The sequence below is a fragment of the Xyrauchen texanus genome, chromosome 3 (assembly GCF_025860055.1).
Source record: "Xyrauchen texanus isolate HMW12.3.18 chromosome 3, RBS_HiC_50CHRs, whole genome shotgun sequence".
In the NCBI taxonomy this organism is placed as follows: Eukaryota; Metazoa; Chordata; class Actinopteri; order Cypriniformes; family Catostomidae; genus Xyrauchen; species Xyrauchen texanus.
Window position 1 is genome coordinate 11,026,703 of NC_068278.1, and position 13,244 is coordinate 11,039,946.

General features: G+C 47.7%; 1 protein-coding gene across 1 annotated transcript in view; it reads left to right on the plus strand.

Moving 5' to 3' along the window:
- tmc2a (transmembrane channel-like 2a) overlaps positions 1 to 13,244 on the plus strand; it is a 35,044-nt gene that overhangs the window by 2,341 nt on the left and 19,459 nt on the right. The window contains exons 4-5 of the mRNA XM_052109166.1: positions 3,698 to 3,847; positions 6,343 to 6,433. Coding sequence (XP_051965126.1) covers positions 3,698 to 3,847; positions 6,343 to 6,433 — 241 coding nt within the window. The remainder of the gene's footprint in view (positions 1 to 3,697; positions 3,848 to 6,342; positions 6,434 to 13,244) is intronic.

Sequence of the window (13,244 nt, forward strand, 5' to 3'; positions counted from 1 at the left end):
GGTAACATGTTACCGAATAAGAATTTATAACAACAATAATATACTTATTATAACGTATACATTATATAAGGTAAGTTTGGTGGTTTTGCTCTGTAGCCACAATGCATCTACGTGTAAAGAAACACCTAATCACAAGGCAAGAATGGTGGAAAACAATTTTGTGACTTATTTAAATGGATGAGTAAATCTGATGGAGAAATCAATTAAAGCATGGCATTTAACACCAATTTAATATGTATGCTGTAGTCGTGGTCACTAGGAGAAACCACATCAAAAATAACCTTTGACCCCATTTTGAGTAATTTGTACATTGTTCATTGTACATCTTAGTTTGATGACTTGCTACTGATTCATCATTAGAAATTATTTTGTGCCAGAAAGGGTTAAAATTTCACCTAGACAGTCCATCCCATAAAACTCACGTTGAATGTTTTATACAATTTTTTTAATGAAAAGCAAATATCTTGAGAACATATCTTTAGAAGCTATATTTATAGGCCTAATTTGATTTATAAATGTTTTGGTTTCTCAGTCTGACTATACTGAAAATACAGTATATGGTCAACTATCCCAGCCTCTCCTTATATAACAACAACAGTATCATTTTAACTATTCAAAGCCATTGCATTTTTAATACTAGTCTCCCCATACGCTCTTGACGCATACCTTTGCTAGTTGGAGTTGGATGTCATTTATCTATTACCCTAATTTTAAACCTCTGGAAAATGTTATTTAATTAGTCCAGAACTGTCTATAATTAGAAAAAACAGCAACAGCTCTTTAATCGTGAGATAAATGTAAAAAAAAAAAAAAATGTCAGTAACATGCTTTGAATAATACTTTTACAGCATATTCATCTTGGTAAATGTTCATTTCTACATATGCAAATCAGTTTTAACATAAAAAAATAGTATAGATAAACATACGTTTATACATAATGAACTACCATGATCTAATGAACAAAAGTATATTTATAAATTAATATTAAGAAAGACTAAAGGAATAGTTCACCCAAAAAAAATGAAGATTCTTTCATCATTTACTCTTCCTCATGTTGTTTCTTCCATGGCACACAAAAGGAAATGTCAGGCAGAATGTTAGATTCAGTCCCTATTCACTTTTATTGCATCTTTTTTCCACACAATGAAGGTAAATGGTGACTGAGGCTAACATCTGTTTTTGTCCTAACATCTCCTTTTATGTTTCATGGAAGAAACAAAGTCAATTGTGTTTGGAACAACATGAGGGTGAGTAAATGATTATATAATATTGTAATCTCTGTAAAAAATGCTCTTCAAAATGATTGCCCATTGTTAGTTCATGATACCCAATGCTTTAACTTATGTTAACGCATACAAATTTATTGTAAAGTGTTACATATATTTGTAATAAATCTGTTCTTTTTATCAGTGGCAAATTGACAACAAGTGTTTGAAATGGGTACTGCAGTCCAAATTCTAAATATTGTAGAGTTGTCTGCCCCGCCCCAGAATCCAAGCTCAAATGGTTTACCAGAATGTTAACACACAAAATAGCCAACTCAGCATCCGTTTTAAAGGATTTCTGGGCTCTCCAATATTTATCCTTGTTTTACTACGCCTCTGGTCATGGTGGTTTTTAGACGGATGGCGGTCTTTTTAGGTCGGGTGGAATCTGTAATCTCTGATCCAGTTCGTTTGCTGGCTTCCATGACTGCAGCATGCAGTGTTGTTTGCCTGCAAACCTGTTCAAATCTGGCAACCCGGCGGTGTCGAAATACTACTGGTGAGTGGGCAGTGGGCGCGAGTCTGGCTGTAGCATTGTAATCGGAGAAGCCAGTATTTCAACTTAACATGTTTCCTAATTCTAAGTCATTTTATGATTTAGTACAGTAAAAATATTACCTATAGCTCCTTTAAAAGGTTAGTTAACCCAAAACTTTTTATTATCCCATAATTTACTCACCCTCAAGCCATCCTAGGTGTATGTGACTTTCTTCTTTCAGCCAAACACAATCAGATTAATATAAAAAAAAAAATATCCTGGCTCTTCCAAGATTTATAATGGGATTGAATGGTACCTTAGATTTTGAAGCCCAAAAAAGCGCATCCAAACACCGGAGCTTACACTACGCCTATGTCACACGCCGGAACTCGACTCTCTTGTGAACATGCGGATGGCCATTACGGGAAGTCAGTGATTATAGTTTATAAAGTTATAAATATGGATATTTTTCTTACAAAAACACATCACTTCGCTTCAGAAGATCTTTATTAACCCCCTGGAGCCATATGGATTACCTTTTTGATAAATGGATTCACTTTTTTGGGCTTCAAAATCTAAGGTACCATTCACTCCCATTATAAAGCTTGGAAGAACCAGGATATTTTTTTTATATAAACCCGATTGTGTTTGGCAGAAAGAAGAAAGTCACATACACCTAAGATGACTTGAGGGTGAGTAAATTATCGGATAATTTTCCATAATATGATAATGATCATTTTAACCAACTTAAAATTTTTGGGTGAACTAACCCTTTAAATATGAACCAGTGAAAAGCCCATATATTTCCTTTGCCAACTTTTCTTAATTCTGCAGGGGTTTGCATGTCCATTGCAATGTCTATGGTGGTTACATCCCTGCCTGCTGATTCAGACATGCAGCTACATTGTAGCTTGATGACGCTAGTCTGTGTTCTGTATGTCGCTAGTGGCCGTTCCTATTGATGTCACTCTAATGTTATTGGTGGACTGCATTTCTGATCTTTCAAATCTTTTGGAAATCTGATCACAGATGAGACATATTGCCAATAAAATTAAGATATCATTGTAATTTGACAAGGAGTTATTTTTCTTGTCTCTAAAAATGAACATTCTACAGGAGAGAGTGTTTTGATATATACAGCAGCAGTGGTTATTGCCAGGGCCAACGATAAGTGGGGGCAACTGTACCTTTAGTCCCAAGCCAGGGCTTGAGGTGGGCCCAGACTGAGGGGTGGTCCACAGAAAGGCTATTCCATTTTGTAGAGCGCATTTAAACGTGTCCAGCGGGAGATGCTGATATAAACACAGAGACAGTGTGCAACCATGAAAGTGGTCTGGGTAGCGCACTTTGATGCGATAACTGTCTGCACACTGGCCCAAAGTCCCTTCTCATTTGCATAAAGTTAGGCTTTTCTCAACTTTCTGAAGTGACTGGACATGCCCACAACTAGTCGCCAATGGTTGCTGTCACTCACGTCACCGGAAGTCACCAGCTCTCATTTGGTGACAAAAAGAAAATTGATATCGTTGCAGGTATGATAGGGACTTAAAAATCACACTGTGAATTCAGCAAAAGTAGATCAAAAGGTCTTTAGCTAAAATGGGTCTGTTTTTACCTAAATTCATATCACTGTCCCCAGTGGCCAAAGCATAAAGTGTAGTTGAATGTATGTGAGCTCTAGTTTCTGGGTGAAATGTCCATAGAGTGGCACCAAAAGTGGTTTATATTTTTAGTTAGCTATTATTTTCTGGTTTCCATGGGAACACATGTCTCAGAGGTTGCTCATACAACGCACTATGAGTGCTAGAAGGAAGGGTGTTCACGTTTAAATTGATGCAAAAATGTCTGATGGGTGATGTCTTGTCAGTAATTCGCCACAATGGGGTTGATTTCACAGTGTGATCATAATGTAACTGCATTCAATATTTGTATTCCCTCATCTTCTGTTTCTTAGTGGTGATGATTCCAAATCGGATGAAGAGGAGGAGTCCATGTCTGAAGGTGAAATGGCTAGACTGATGGAGGAGGTGGAGGAGAAGAAGAAACTGATAGCAAACATCAGAAACAAGCCTTGGAGGATGAGGAGACGACTCAAAGTCCTCAAGTACTGCATCATCTTAAATGTGATTCAATGAAATGTTTGAATTGGGCAATAAGGCATGAGAAGCTGTATTCTGTCAGAATCAGAATATTGTGAATAAAAGGTGATGAGTTGTTCAGGCCTGACACAGTGTCAGAGTTATTTCATTTAGAGATATTGATTTATACAACAGTTCTACGACAAAGTAAGTTTCAGACAAAAATTTGCCAGTTAAATAGTGTATTTTTTTCTTTGGAACGCTCTCCAATTCTGATTCACTAAATAACAGCACTCTTGAAATGCAGCTTAGCAAGTCAGATTCAATCACTGAAAGGGTTGTATACTTTTATAAAATACTTCATACATTTTATTATATAAATTCAGTGGAAGTTCCATCCTTTCGCTTGAAGATCTAGACCCTGAGATGTAAAACTATGTAGTGCTAAGGTGAATTAATGGCCTCTATGTATGCTGTGCAGCGGGGGCATGTTTACAGGTAGGCTAGGCTGGGCATTGCCAGAGGGTTCATCGGCCCACCAGACAAAACGAAAGCTGTGCAGTGCGACAGTTTTGATAATTCTGTTTATTCTCTGGTGCTTGGAAAATCCACAAAAGATGCAAATTAAGAACATTGCAACAAAGAATATGTACTTTGTAGTCTTATTTACATTGCTGTTGCCAAAATTGTCGAGTGCTCAAATTTAAAACTTTAGCGCCTGGCCATGGACGTGCTTTTAGGGTCTATGTAACGTTCACTCCAAACCGATCTCTTGTAAAGTCATACATAATTTAAAAGTTGGCTATTTTGTATGGTCTCACACAATGCTGTCCACATAAACTCATACGACCTCATCACGTGCAAATTCCCAGATGTCTATTGCGGAATTAAGCATGTGTTCCGTGCTCGAGGTGTTAAGGACATACTTATTAATATTATGTGCTTACCCCAACCCTGATAGGAATAGGAAGCTGTTGTGTGTGACAGAAGCACGTAATTGTCACATATTAAATGGAAACGATGTCTAGCGATGTCACTGGCTGCAGTGAAAGTCATAGGAATTCAAACGAGTGCAGTCGCATGATTTAGAAAAGTTCCTACACTCCAATATCGTACACTCGAATCCTGACGATTTTCGAGTGTACGATATTCACTCTGTGCTGCAGATCAGGCAACGGCGCAAACGCGCCAACAAATTCACTGCTGAACGTAATTTGCATACACAATTCTGATCTTGCGGTCCGGTTCTGAGCGTTTGGAAGGTGCAGCAGAAGACCACCGTTATTTGACACATTTTGGCAGGACTGAACAGCATCTCTGACTTCTGTGCTTCATCTAGAGTATTTAAACATGCCCAAACATGCCTCTGTAAATGTGCTATTTATAGTGCACGCTTTCTGTGCTGGTTTAGCACAGTGGTGTAGCCAAGGTCTAGGCCGGGCCCACCCAAATTAGACCCACCCAGAATATTAGAGATTATTATTTGACTTCAAATATATACTTATAAAATGCATAAATTCTTATTTCTGAAAGTGTGAAAGTTTTTTGAAACTGTTTGAATGTGCTGCTTCTCTTTTGAGGAAAATTTGGAAAAACAAAGTTGGGGGAAAACTTGGCCCACCCAAAAGTAATTTCTTGGCTACACCCTTGGTTTAGCAGTCAATTCACATAAGGAATTATGCAGATCAGCTAACAGTGCACATGCGCCCACAAAATGTGTGTAATTTGCACATGAAATTCCAATCTTGCAGGCCAATTGTACATACTATACCACGGAAGACGCAGTAGACAACCACCATGATATGACACACTCTGCCGGGACTGTACATCATCACTGTGATCTTGACACCTAAATCATCTCTTAAACATGCCAAAAGTGCAATTGACCATCCATCATTCAACCATTATTTTACAAATTACTGCTGATAAGATCGAAAGAAAATGTACATAGACATCTTTTTTAAACAAAACTGGCTTTACCATCAATAGCGGGGCAATTTTTGTGACTGAAGCGCAACTTATAAAGAGATTAATTTACATAGATAGGAAGTGTGTTTGTGCATAAAGTAATCACAATGACTTACTTTAAATCAATATGCAGCCAATATTTGCACTGATCGTGCCTGCTAAAAAAGATTGCAGGTGGTTAGAGAATATGATGCCCAAATATGCGCTGAAATACCACGACAAAATTGAATTTCCACAATACTACCATACCCCTACCAACCCCCACCCCCCCAGCATTGCCCACCCTAAAGATCAAAATGCCCACCCAAACATTGCATCTTGGTAACGCCACTGCTGTGCAGAGAAGTACACATTAGCTAGGTGAACAGGTGTTTTGCATCATACTATATGTTGTACTTTTGTGTATTTTACCATGGCTGGAATGCTGTATTAACCAATCAGCATCTAGAACCATTTTATATGTTTTACTGAAGTCTTCATTCTGCCATTTTCAGAAATAAGTTGTTTTGAAACCCATTTATTCTGGATTGTCTTGTGCCCATTGTGTCTGCAGAGAGGCTCAGCAGTTTGTGGATAAATTTGAGGGTGCTTTGGGCAAAGGGAAAGGCAGGAAGTTATATGCCTATAAAGTGATGATGATGAAGGTAGGTTCATGAGAATCTTCACTCTACCTTTTATTGGTGGTTTTTGCTAAGGCAAACATCACTATTACTACTGCTCATACTGATCGTGACTTAAACAAACCCCTAACCCTAAGTATTGATCTTTAGCACATAATTCGCCCCACACAATTTGTGCAATGGACATGAATAATACCTCAAATCATGTGGCTTGTTGAAGAAACATTTTTAAGAAATAATCATACATGTGGTTTCCACTTGATGGAAGATAGATAGGATGAAAACATCTTGCATTGCAGTCAACATTGAGACTTTGAGGTTTTGCTCTTCAGATTTAGCAACCACCCAAAACTACCTAGCAACTTTCTAGCTAGCAAACATGCTAAAACGTCTAGGTTACGTATGTAACCTCCGTTCCCTGATGGAGGGAACGAGACGTTGTGTCAGAGAAGCGACACTAGGGGTCTCTCTTGAGCACCGATATTCACCTCTTGACTATGAAAAAAGGCCAATGAGAGTTGGCAACCCGCCCCCGGACATACGGGTATTTAAGATTTTTCTGAGGAGCCGGAAATGGTCCGGCCACAACAGTGGCTCGGCTCAGTGACGTGGCAGGGGAGACACAACGTCTCGTTCCCTCCATCAGGGAACGGAGGTTACATACGTAACCTAGACATTCTCCTTCTGTCGCTCTCTCCACGTTGTGTCAGAGAAGCGACACTAGGGGTCCACTTATAAAAGTGCCATGCACTGAGCCGTGTACGTGAACTGCTGATACAGGAGCGAGCAGGTATTCTTACGTGCAGGACGACCAACTGTATCAGGCTGCACGTACCCTTCCCCAATGCCCCATTTAAGCCATCAGGATTCCTTATCGTTACCCTGGAGGGGAACAAGGTGCTGGCCGCCAACCTGGGAACGGGCCAAGCCTGGCCGGGCCTCTTTTCTCTCTATGTTTCTCGCATAGAGCAACTAAGGCCGGGCCCTTACACGCATTGAGGGAAGGGGGTCTTAGCCCTTATTCAGGGCGGAGAAGACCCTGCGGAGGCCACGCCTACCCGAGAGGGGAGGCAAGTTTAAGTGGCAAAACCATCAGAGGCCTGCTTAGGGCCTATGTGGAAAAGTCGGTGCGGTGGTGGATCCAGCCTCATAGAGGGGGGAACATACAGCACGGCAGCCGAGGCAGCCATGACTGCCTAAGGGAAACACGGGAGTCAGCTTGCCAGAGGGGACAGAACCGTGGTGTTACACACAGGGGGAGTCCGAAGGAGGCCTTACCTGTGGAGCACCTATACAAGTACAGGGTAGCTTGCGGTACCCGCAGTGGTTTGGGTCAGCGAGTTCCTCTGCTGAACTGCGACCCACGAGGGCTAGGGAGGAATCGACCATTGTCCCAAACCTGAGATGTCCTGGGAATGAAGGCGCACTGTTTCCCCTGGTTAGGGGGAAGGGCGCTAGGTGCAAGCGATTCACCCGGTCAGATCGTGGGCGTGCCACCGAGTTCTACGGGCTCGGTACCTGAGAGAACACGGGACAATACTGACTCAACTCTGAGATTGTAGAATCTCGCAAAAGTGTTAGGTGTTGCCCAGCCCGCTGCTCTACAAATGTCTGTTAGGGCAGTGCCCCTAGCCAGTGCCCATGAGGACGCAACACTCCTGGTGGAGTGAGCTCGGACCCACAAGGGGGGGGCACGGCCTGGGTGTGATAAGCCAGGGAAATGGCGTCGACAACCCAGTGGGCGAGTCTCTGCTTGGAGACAGCTTTCCCTTTCTGCTGTCCCCCAAAGCAGACGAAGAGCTGCTCAGAGCGTCTGGTGCTCTGTGTGCGGTCCAGATAAATACGTAAAGCACGTACTGGACACAGCAGTGAAAGGGCTGGGTCTGCCTCCTCCCGGGGCAGCGCTTGCAGGTTCACTACCTGATCCCTGAAGGGCGTGGTAGGAACCTTGGGCACATAGCCCGGTCGCGGTCTTAGGATCACGAAAGTATCTGCCGGACCGAACTCCAGGCAAGCGTCGCTAACAGAGAACGCATGCAGGTCCCCGACCCTCTTGATGGAAGCGAGCGCGATCAGCAGGGCAGTCTTGAGAGAGAGGGCCCTGAGTCCAGCTGAGTCCAGCTGAGTCAAGCGGCTCGAAGGGGGGTCTCTGGAGTCCCGTAAGGATAACCGAGAGATCCCAGGAGGGGAACAGGTTAGGCCGGGAGGGAGTTATCCTCCGGGCACCTTTTAGGAACCTGACGATTAAGTCGTGCTTACCAAGAGACTTGCCATCTATCGTGTCATGGTGGGCCGCGATAGCGGCGACATACACCTTGAGGGTGGAGGGGGACAGCCTCCTCTCCAGCCTCTCCTGAAGAAACACGAGCACTGACCTAACTGCGCACTTCTGCGGGTCTTCGGCTCGGGAAGAACACCAGTCCGCTAACAGACGCCACTTTAGAGCGTAGAGATGCCTGGTAGAGAGGGATCTGGCTTGATTGATTGTATCTATGACAGTCGGTGGTAGGCCGGCTAGATCTTCCGCATCCCGTCCAAGGGCCAGACGTGGAGGTTCCAGAGGTCTGGGTGCGGGTGCCAGAGCGTGCCCCGTCCCTGAGAAAGAAGGTCCTTCCTCAGGGGAATTCGCCAGGGAGGGGCTGTCGTGAGGAGTGTGAGGTCCGAAAACCAAGTCCGGGTAGGCCAGTAAGGGGCTACCAGAATGACTTGCTCCTCATCCTCCCTGACCTTGCATAGCACCTGTGCAAGAAGGCTCACTGGGGGGAACTTGCGCAACCCCGCAGGCCAGCTGTGTGCCAACGCGTCTGCCCTGAGGGGAGCCTCTGTCCGGGCATACCAGAGCGGGCAGTGGGAGGTTTCTTGGGAGGCAAACAGGTCTACCTGAGCCTTGCCGAACCGGTCCCAAATCAGCTGGACTGACTGGGGGTGGATCCTCCACTCTCCGCCAGGCAAGCTTTGTCTTGACAGTGCGTCCGCTATCACATTGAGGTTGCCGGGGATGTGAGTGGCGCGCAGTGACTCCAGTCGCTGCTGACTCCAAAGGAGGAGACGACGGGCGAGCTGTGACATGTGGAGGGAGCGTACTCCGCCTTGGCGGTTTATGTAGGCTACGACCATGGTGCTATCTGTCCTGACTAGGACGTGTTTGTTCCGAATTAATGGAAGAAACGTCTGCAGGGCCAGAAAAATAGCCAGCAGCTTTAGGCAGTTGATGTGCCAGCGCAGCGGGCCTCGGTTCCACCGGCCTGCGGCTGCGCGCCCGTTGCGACCCAATTTGGAGGCGTCGGTTGTGACCAGAACGCGTCGGGACACCTGCTGCAAGGGTACTCCTGCCCTTAGGAAGCAGAGGTCTGTCCAGGGTTTGAAGGTTTGGCGGCAGGCAGAGGTAACCTTTATGTTGTGCGTGCCGTGGCGCCATGCTCGTCTCGGGACTCGAGCCCGGAGCCAGTGCTGTAGTGGTCTCATATGCATCAACCCCAGCGGCGCGGCCGGCGCGGAGGATGCCATATGCCCCAGGAGCTGTTGGAAACGTTTTAGTGGGACCACGGCGCCTGGCTTGAAGGAAGCGAGGCATTTCAGCACTGACTGAGCACGCTCATTGGAGAGACGTGCTGTCATTGGGACTGAGTCTAACTCCAGACCAAGAAAAGAGATGCTCTGGACCGGGGAGAGCTTGCTCTTTTCCCAGTTGATCTGAAACCCCAAACGGCTGAGGTGGCTGAGCACCTGGTCTCTGGTCTCTAGAATTTGTTTCTGGGTGAGCATTTTGAACGGGAGTTTGGACAAGGTCCGATTGAGAACTCGCAGGTCCAAGATTGGTCGTAAGCCGCCGCCTTTCTTGGGTACAACGAAGTAAGGGCTGTAGAAACCCTTCTTTGTTTCGGTTGGAGGGACAGGCTCTATCGCGTCCTTTAATAAGAGGGAGGCGATTTCTTCGTGCAGCGAGAGGGCATGTTGGCCGTGTACTGCAGACAAATGTATGCCCACGAAGGGGGCGGAGACTTGGCAAACTGAATTGCGTAACCGAGTCGAATGGTCCGGTGCAGCCAGCGTGACGGGTTGGGCAGTGAAAGCCACGCCTCTAAACTCCGTGCTAGTGGCACCAAGGGGACGGGTTTTTTTGAACGTACCCGGCAGGGCTTCGCAGCGGTGCGGAACAGGTAACGTGGCATCGGGAGGCAACGTGGCGTCCCGAGGCTCTGGTGCTGAGAATAAACTCAAAGCACTTACCTTGCTCCACGCACCCGGCGGGGGGTGGGTTCGTGACTGAGGATGAGGTCTGGTGTTGGCGTCCTCTGGACTCATCTGAACCGGCCAGCCGGGGAACAGTCGTGGCGCTGAAGGCGGGGACACCGCGTCCATGGAGCCGGGACTGTTGAGGCCTGAAAGCAGAGTGCCGTGAGAATGGCATTTGCGGGCCATGTGCCCCAGAGACAAAGGAAATAGCTCTTTTATTGAGAATTTGGGTACCGCAGCCCGTGTTAGGGGGTGCGGCAAATGAAAAAACAAAGGATTCTCCTCCCGGCCCTCCACCGGGGACGGAGCGGTCTTACCACCTCGGAGCTAACGTCTTGGGCTCTGGGTGCGTTGTCTCAGGAGCGCCTGGGAGCCTTCCGGGTCCTCGAGGGGGTCCGTGAGACAGGGGGCGTGCGCTTCCCGCGGTTTGCTCGACGCTGGGGCTGAGAGCTGGGCCCGGGTTGAGGCGGAGCAGAGGCTTGCCTTCTGGCCGCGGGAGGATGCCCTCGGCGAGCAGACGGGGCATGGGCCATGGCGGCAGGCTTGCGGCGAGGCATGATGTGAGAGATGGCCTCCGTCTGCTTCTTCACCATGGAGAACTGCTGGGCAAAGTCCTCGACGGTGTCGCCGAAGAGGCCGAACTGGGAGACAGGGGCGTTGAGGAAGCGAGTCTTGTCAGCTTCAAGCATCTCGACCATGTTCAGCCACAGTTGACGTTCCTGGACCACTAGAGTGGCCATCACCTGCCCGAGCGCTTGCGCTGTGACCTTCGTCACTCTCAGGGCGAGGTCGGTCGCTGAGCACAGTTCCTGCAGCGTGTCGGGATCAGGGCCACCCCCGTACATATTGCGTAGTGCCTTGGCTTGGTGGACCTGCAGGAGAGCCATGGTATGCAGGGCGGAAGCGGCGCGTCCGGTGGCGCTGTAGGCCTTCGCTGTCAGCGAGGAGGTTGCTCTACAGGTCCGGGAAGGGAGTACGGGGCGACCTCACCAAGTGGTAGGGGTACCGGGGCATAGATGGATCACAACCGCCCTATCCACCTGGGGAATCGCCTCATACCCATGGCGCGCTCCGCCATTCGAGGGTGGCGAGGGCGGACGAGCCTGTGGCGATGTGACGAGTGGAGAGGGGTGCTCTCCACGAAGACGTCAGCTCGTCATGCACTTCCGGGAAAAACGGGACCGGGGGGGCGAGGCTGTGAGCGGCGCCCAGACCCCAGGAACCAGTCGTCGAGCCGTGATGGTTGTGGGGAGGATGGAGGGTTCCAATCCTAGCCCACGCTGTCTGCTGCCCGGGAAAGCATGTCCGTCATCTGTGCGTCGGCCTCAGCCTGGGCGTGCAGGCCCGAAAGCAGCAGCCCAGGGGAGTCCTCAGCATCAGATAACCCGCCCTCTGATGTCGCGGCGAGCTCATCGGCTTCTCACAAGAGGGTCGGCTGACTGGCTTTGAGGCGAGTCACCGCTACCTCGAGCACGGACGGGAATCAACGAGCGTGTCGGGGCGTGGGTGGTCCGAGGGGGCGTACCCGGCGGAGCTGCACCCGCTGCCATCCCCAAATCGCCTCCATCGCCAGCCGCATCGTCGTCAATCCCGTGGGAAGGAGCGACACGGGGGGCGGCTGGAGTGGCTTGCTCACGGTTGTAAGCAAGCCGCTACCGCAACGTTGTCATGGTCATGTTCTCGCAGTGAGAACATGAACCATCCACAAACGCAGCCTCGGTGTGATCGCTACCCAGACACACGAGACAGCGCCTGTGGCCGTCGGAAGCGGAGAGCACTCTACCGCATCCAGGAACAACACAGGGGCGGAAGGGCATCTTTATAAAGACGCGTCCTTAAAAGGACGTTCAACGCCGCTGTGTTTTGCTCTTTTGAGGAAATTAGTCTTTTAAATAAAATCACTCTTTTAGGGAAAAACTCGTGAGAGTTTTTAAATCTGCACTGTCGATCGCCCAGGGCAGGAATGCACAGCCGTGCAAACAGGAGAAAGCAGCTGTTGTGCGCCGTAGAATCCAACAGCATGCAGCAGAGGGATAACAGGAACTCGGTGTGTACACGCAGCAGTTGCAGACACGCACCATCGGCTCGAAGAAATTTTCTGAATGAACTCCCGTATTTGCGCCGCTTAAATACCCGTATGTCCGGGGGCGGGACATGCAAATACTGGTTGCCAACTCTCATTGGCCTTTTTTCATAGTCCAGAGGCGAATATCGGTGCTCAAGAGAGACCCCTAGTGTCGCTTCTCTGACACAATGTGGAGAGAGCGACAGAAGGGGAACCCTCCCTAGCATCGTGGCAGTTTTACATGGACAAGCACTACTCAAATTTACTTCAGAAACTATGAAATGTAAAACTGCAGCCTTCTGAAATGATCCAAGATGGCGGCGCGGTAGCACGCAGCGGCCACTCCGGATCCACAACGGTGCTATTTTTGTTAAAAAAGCCCGACTTTTGCAACACATGGACATCGGAGCAACCAGTGTTCGTGTCTAGCATCGCCAGACACTACTCAAATATAAGAATCATGCAAAAACCAAGCTGCATGATGACCTGCAGGAGGCGCTACGCGTACTCGGCTTGCTGCGGAGACCAGGCCTC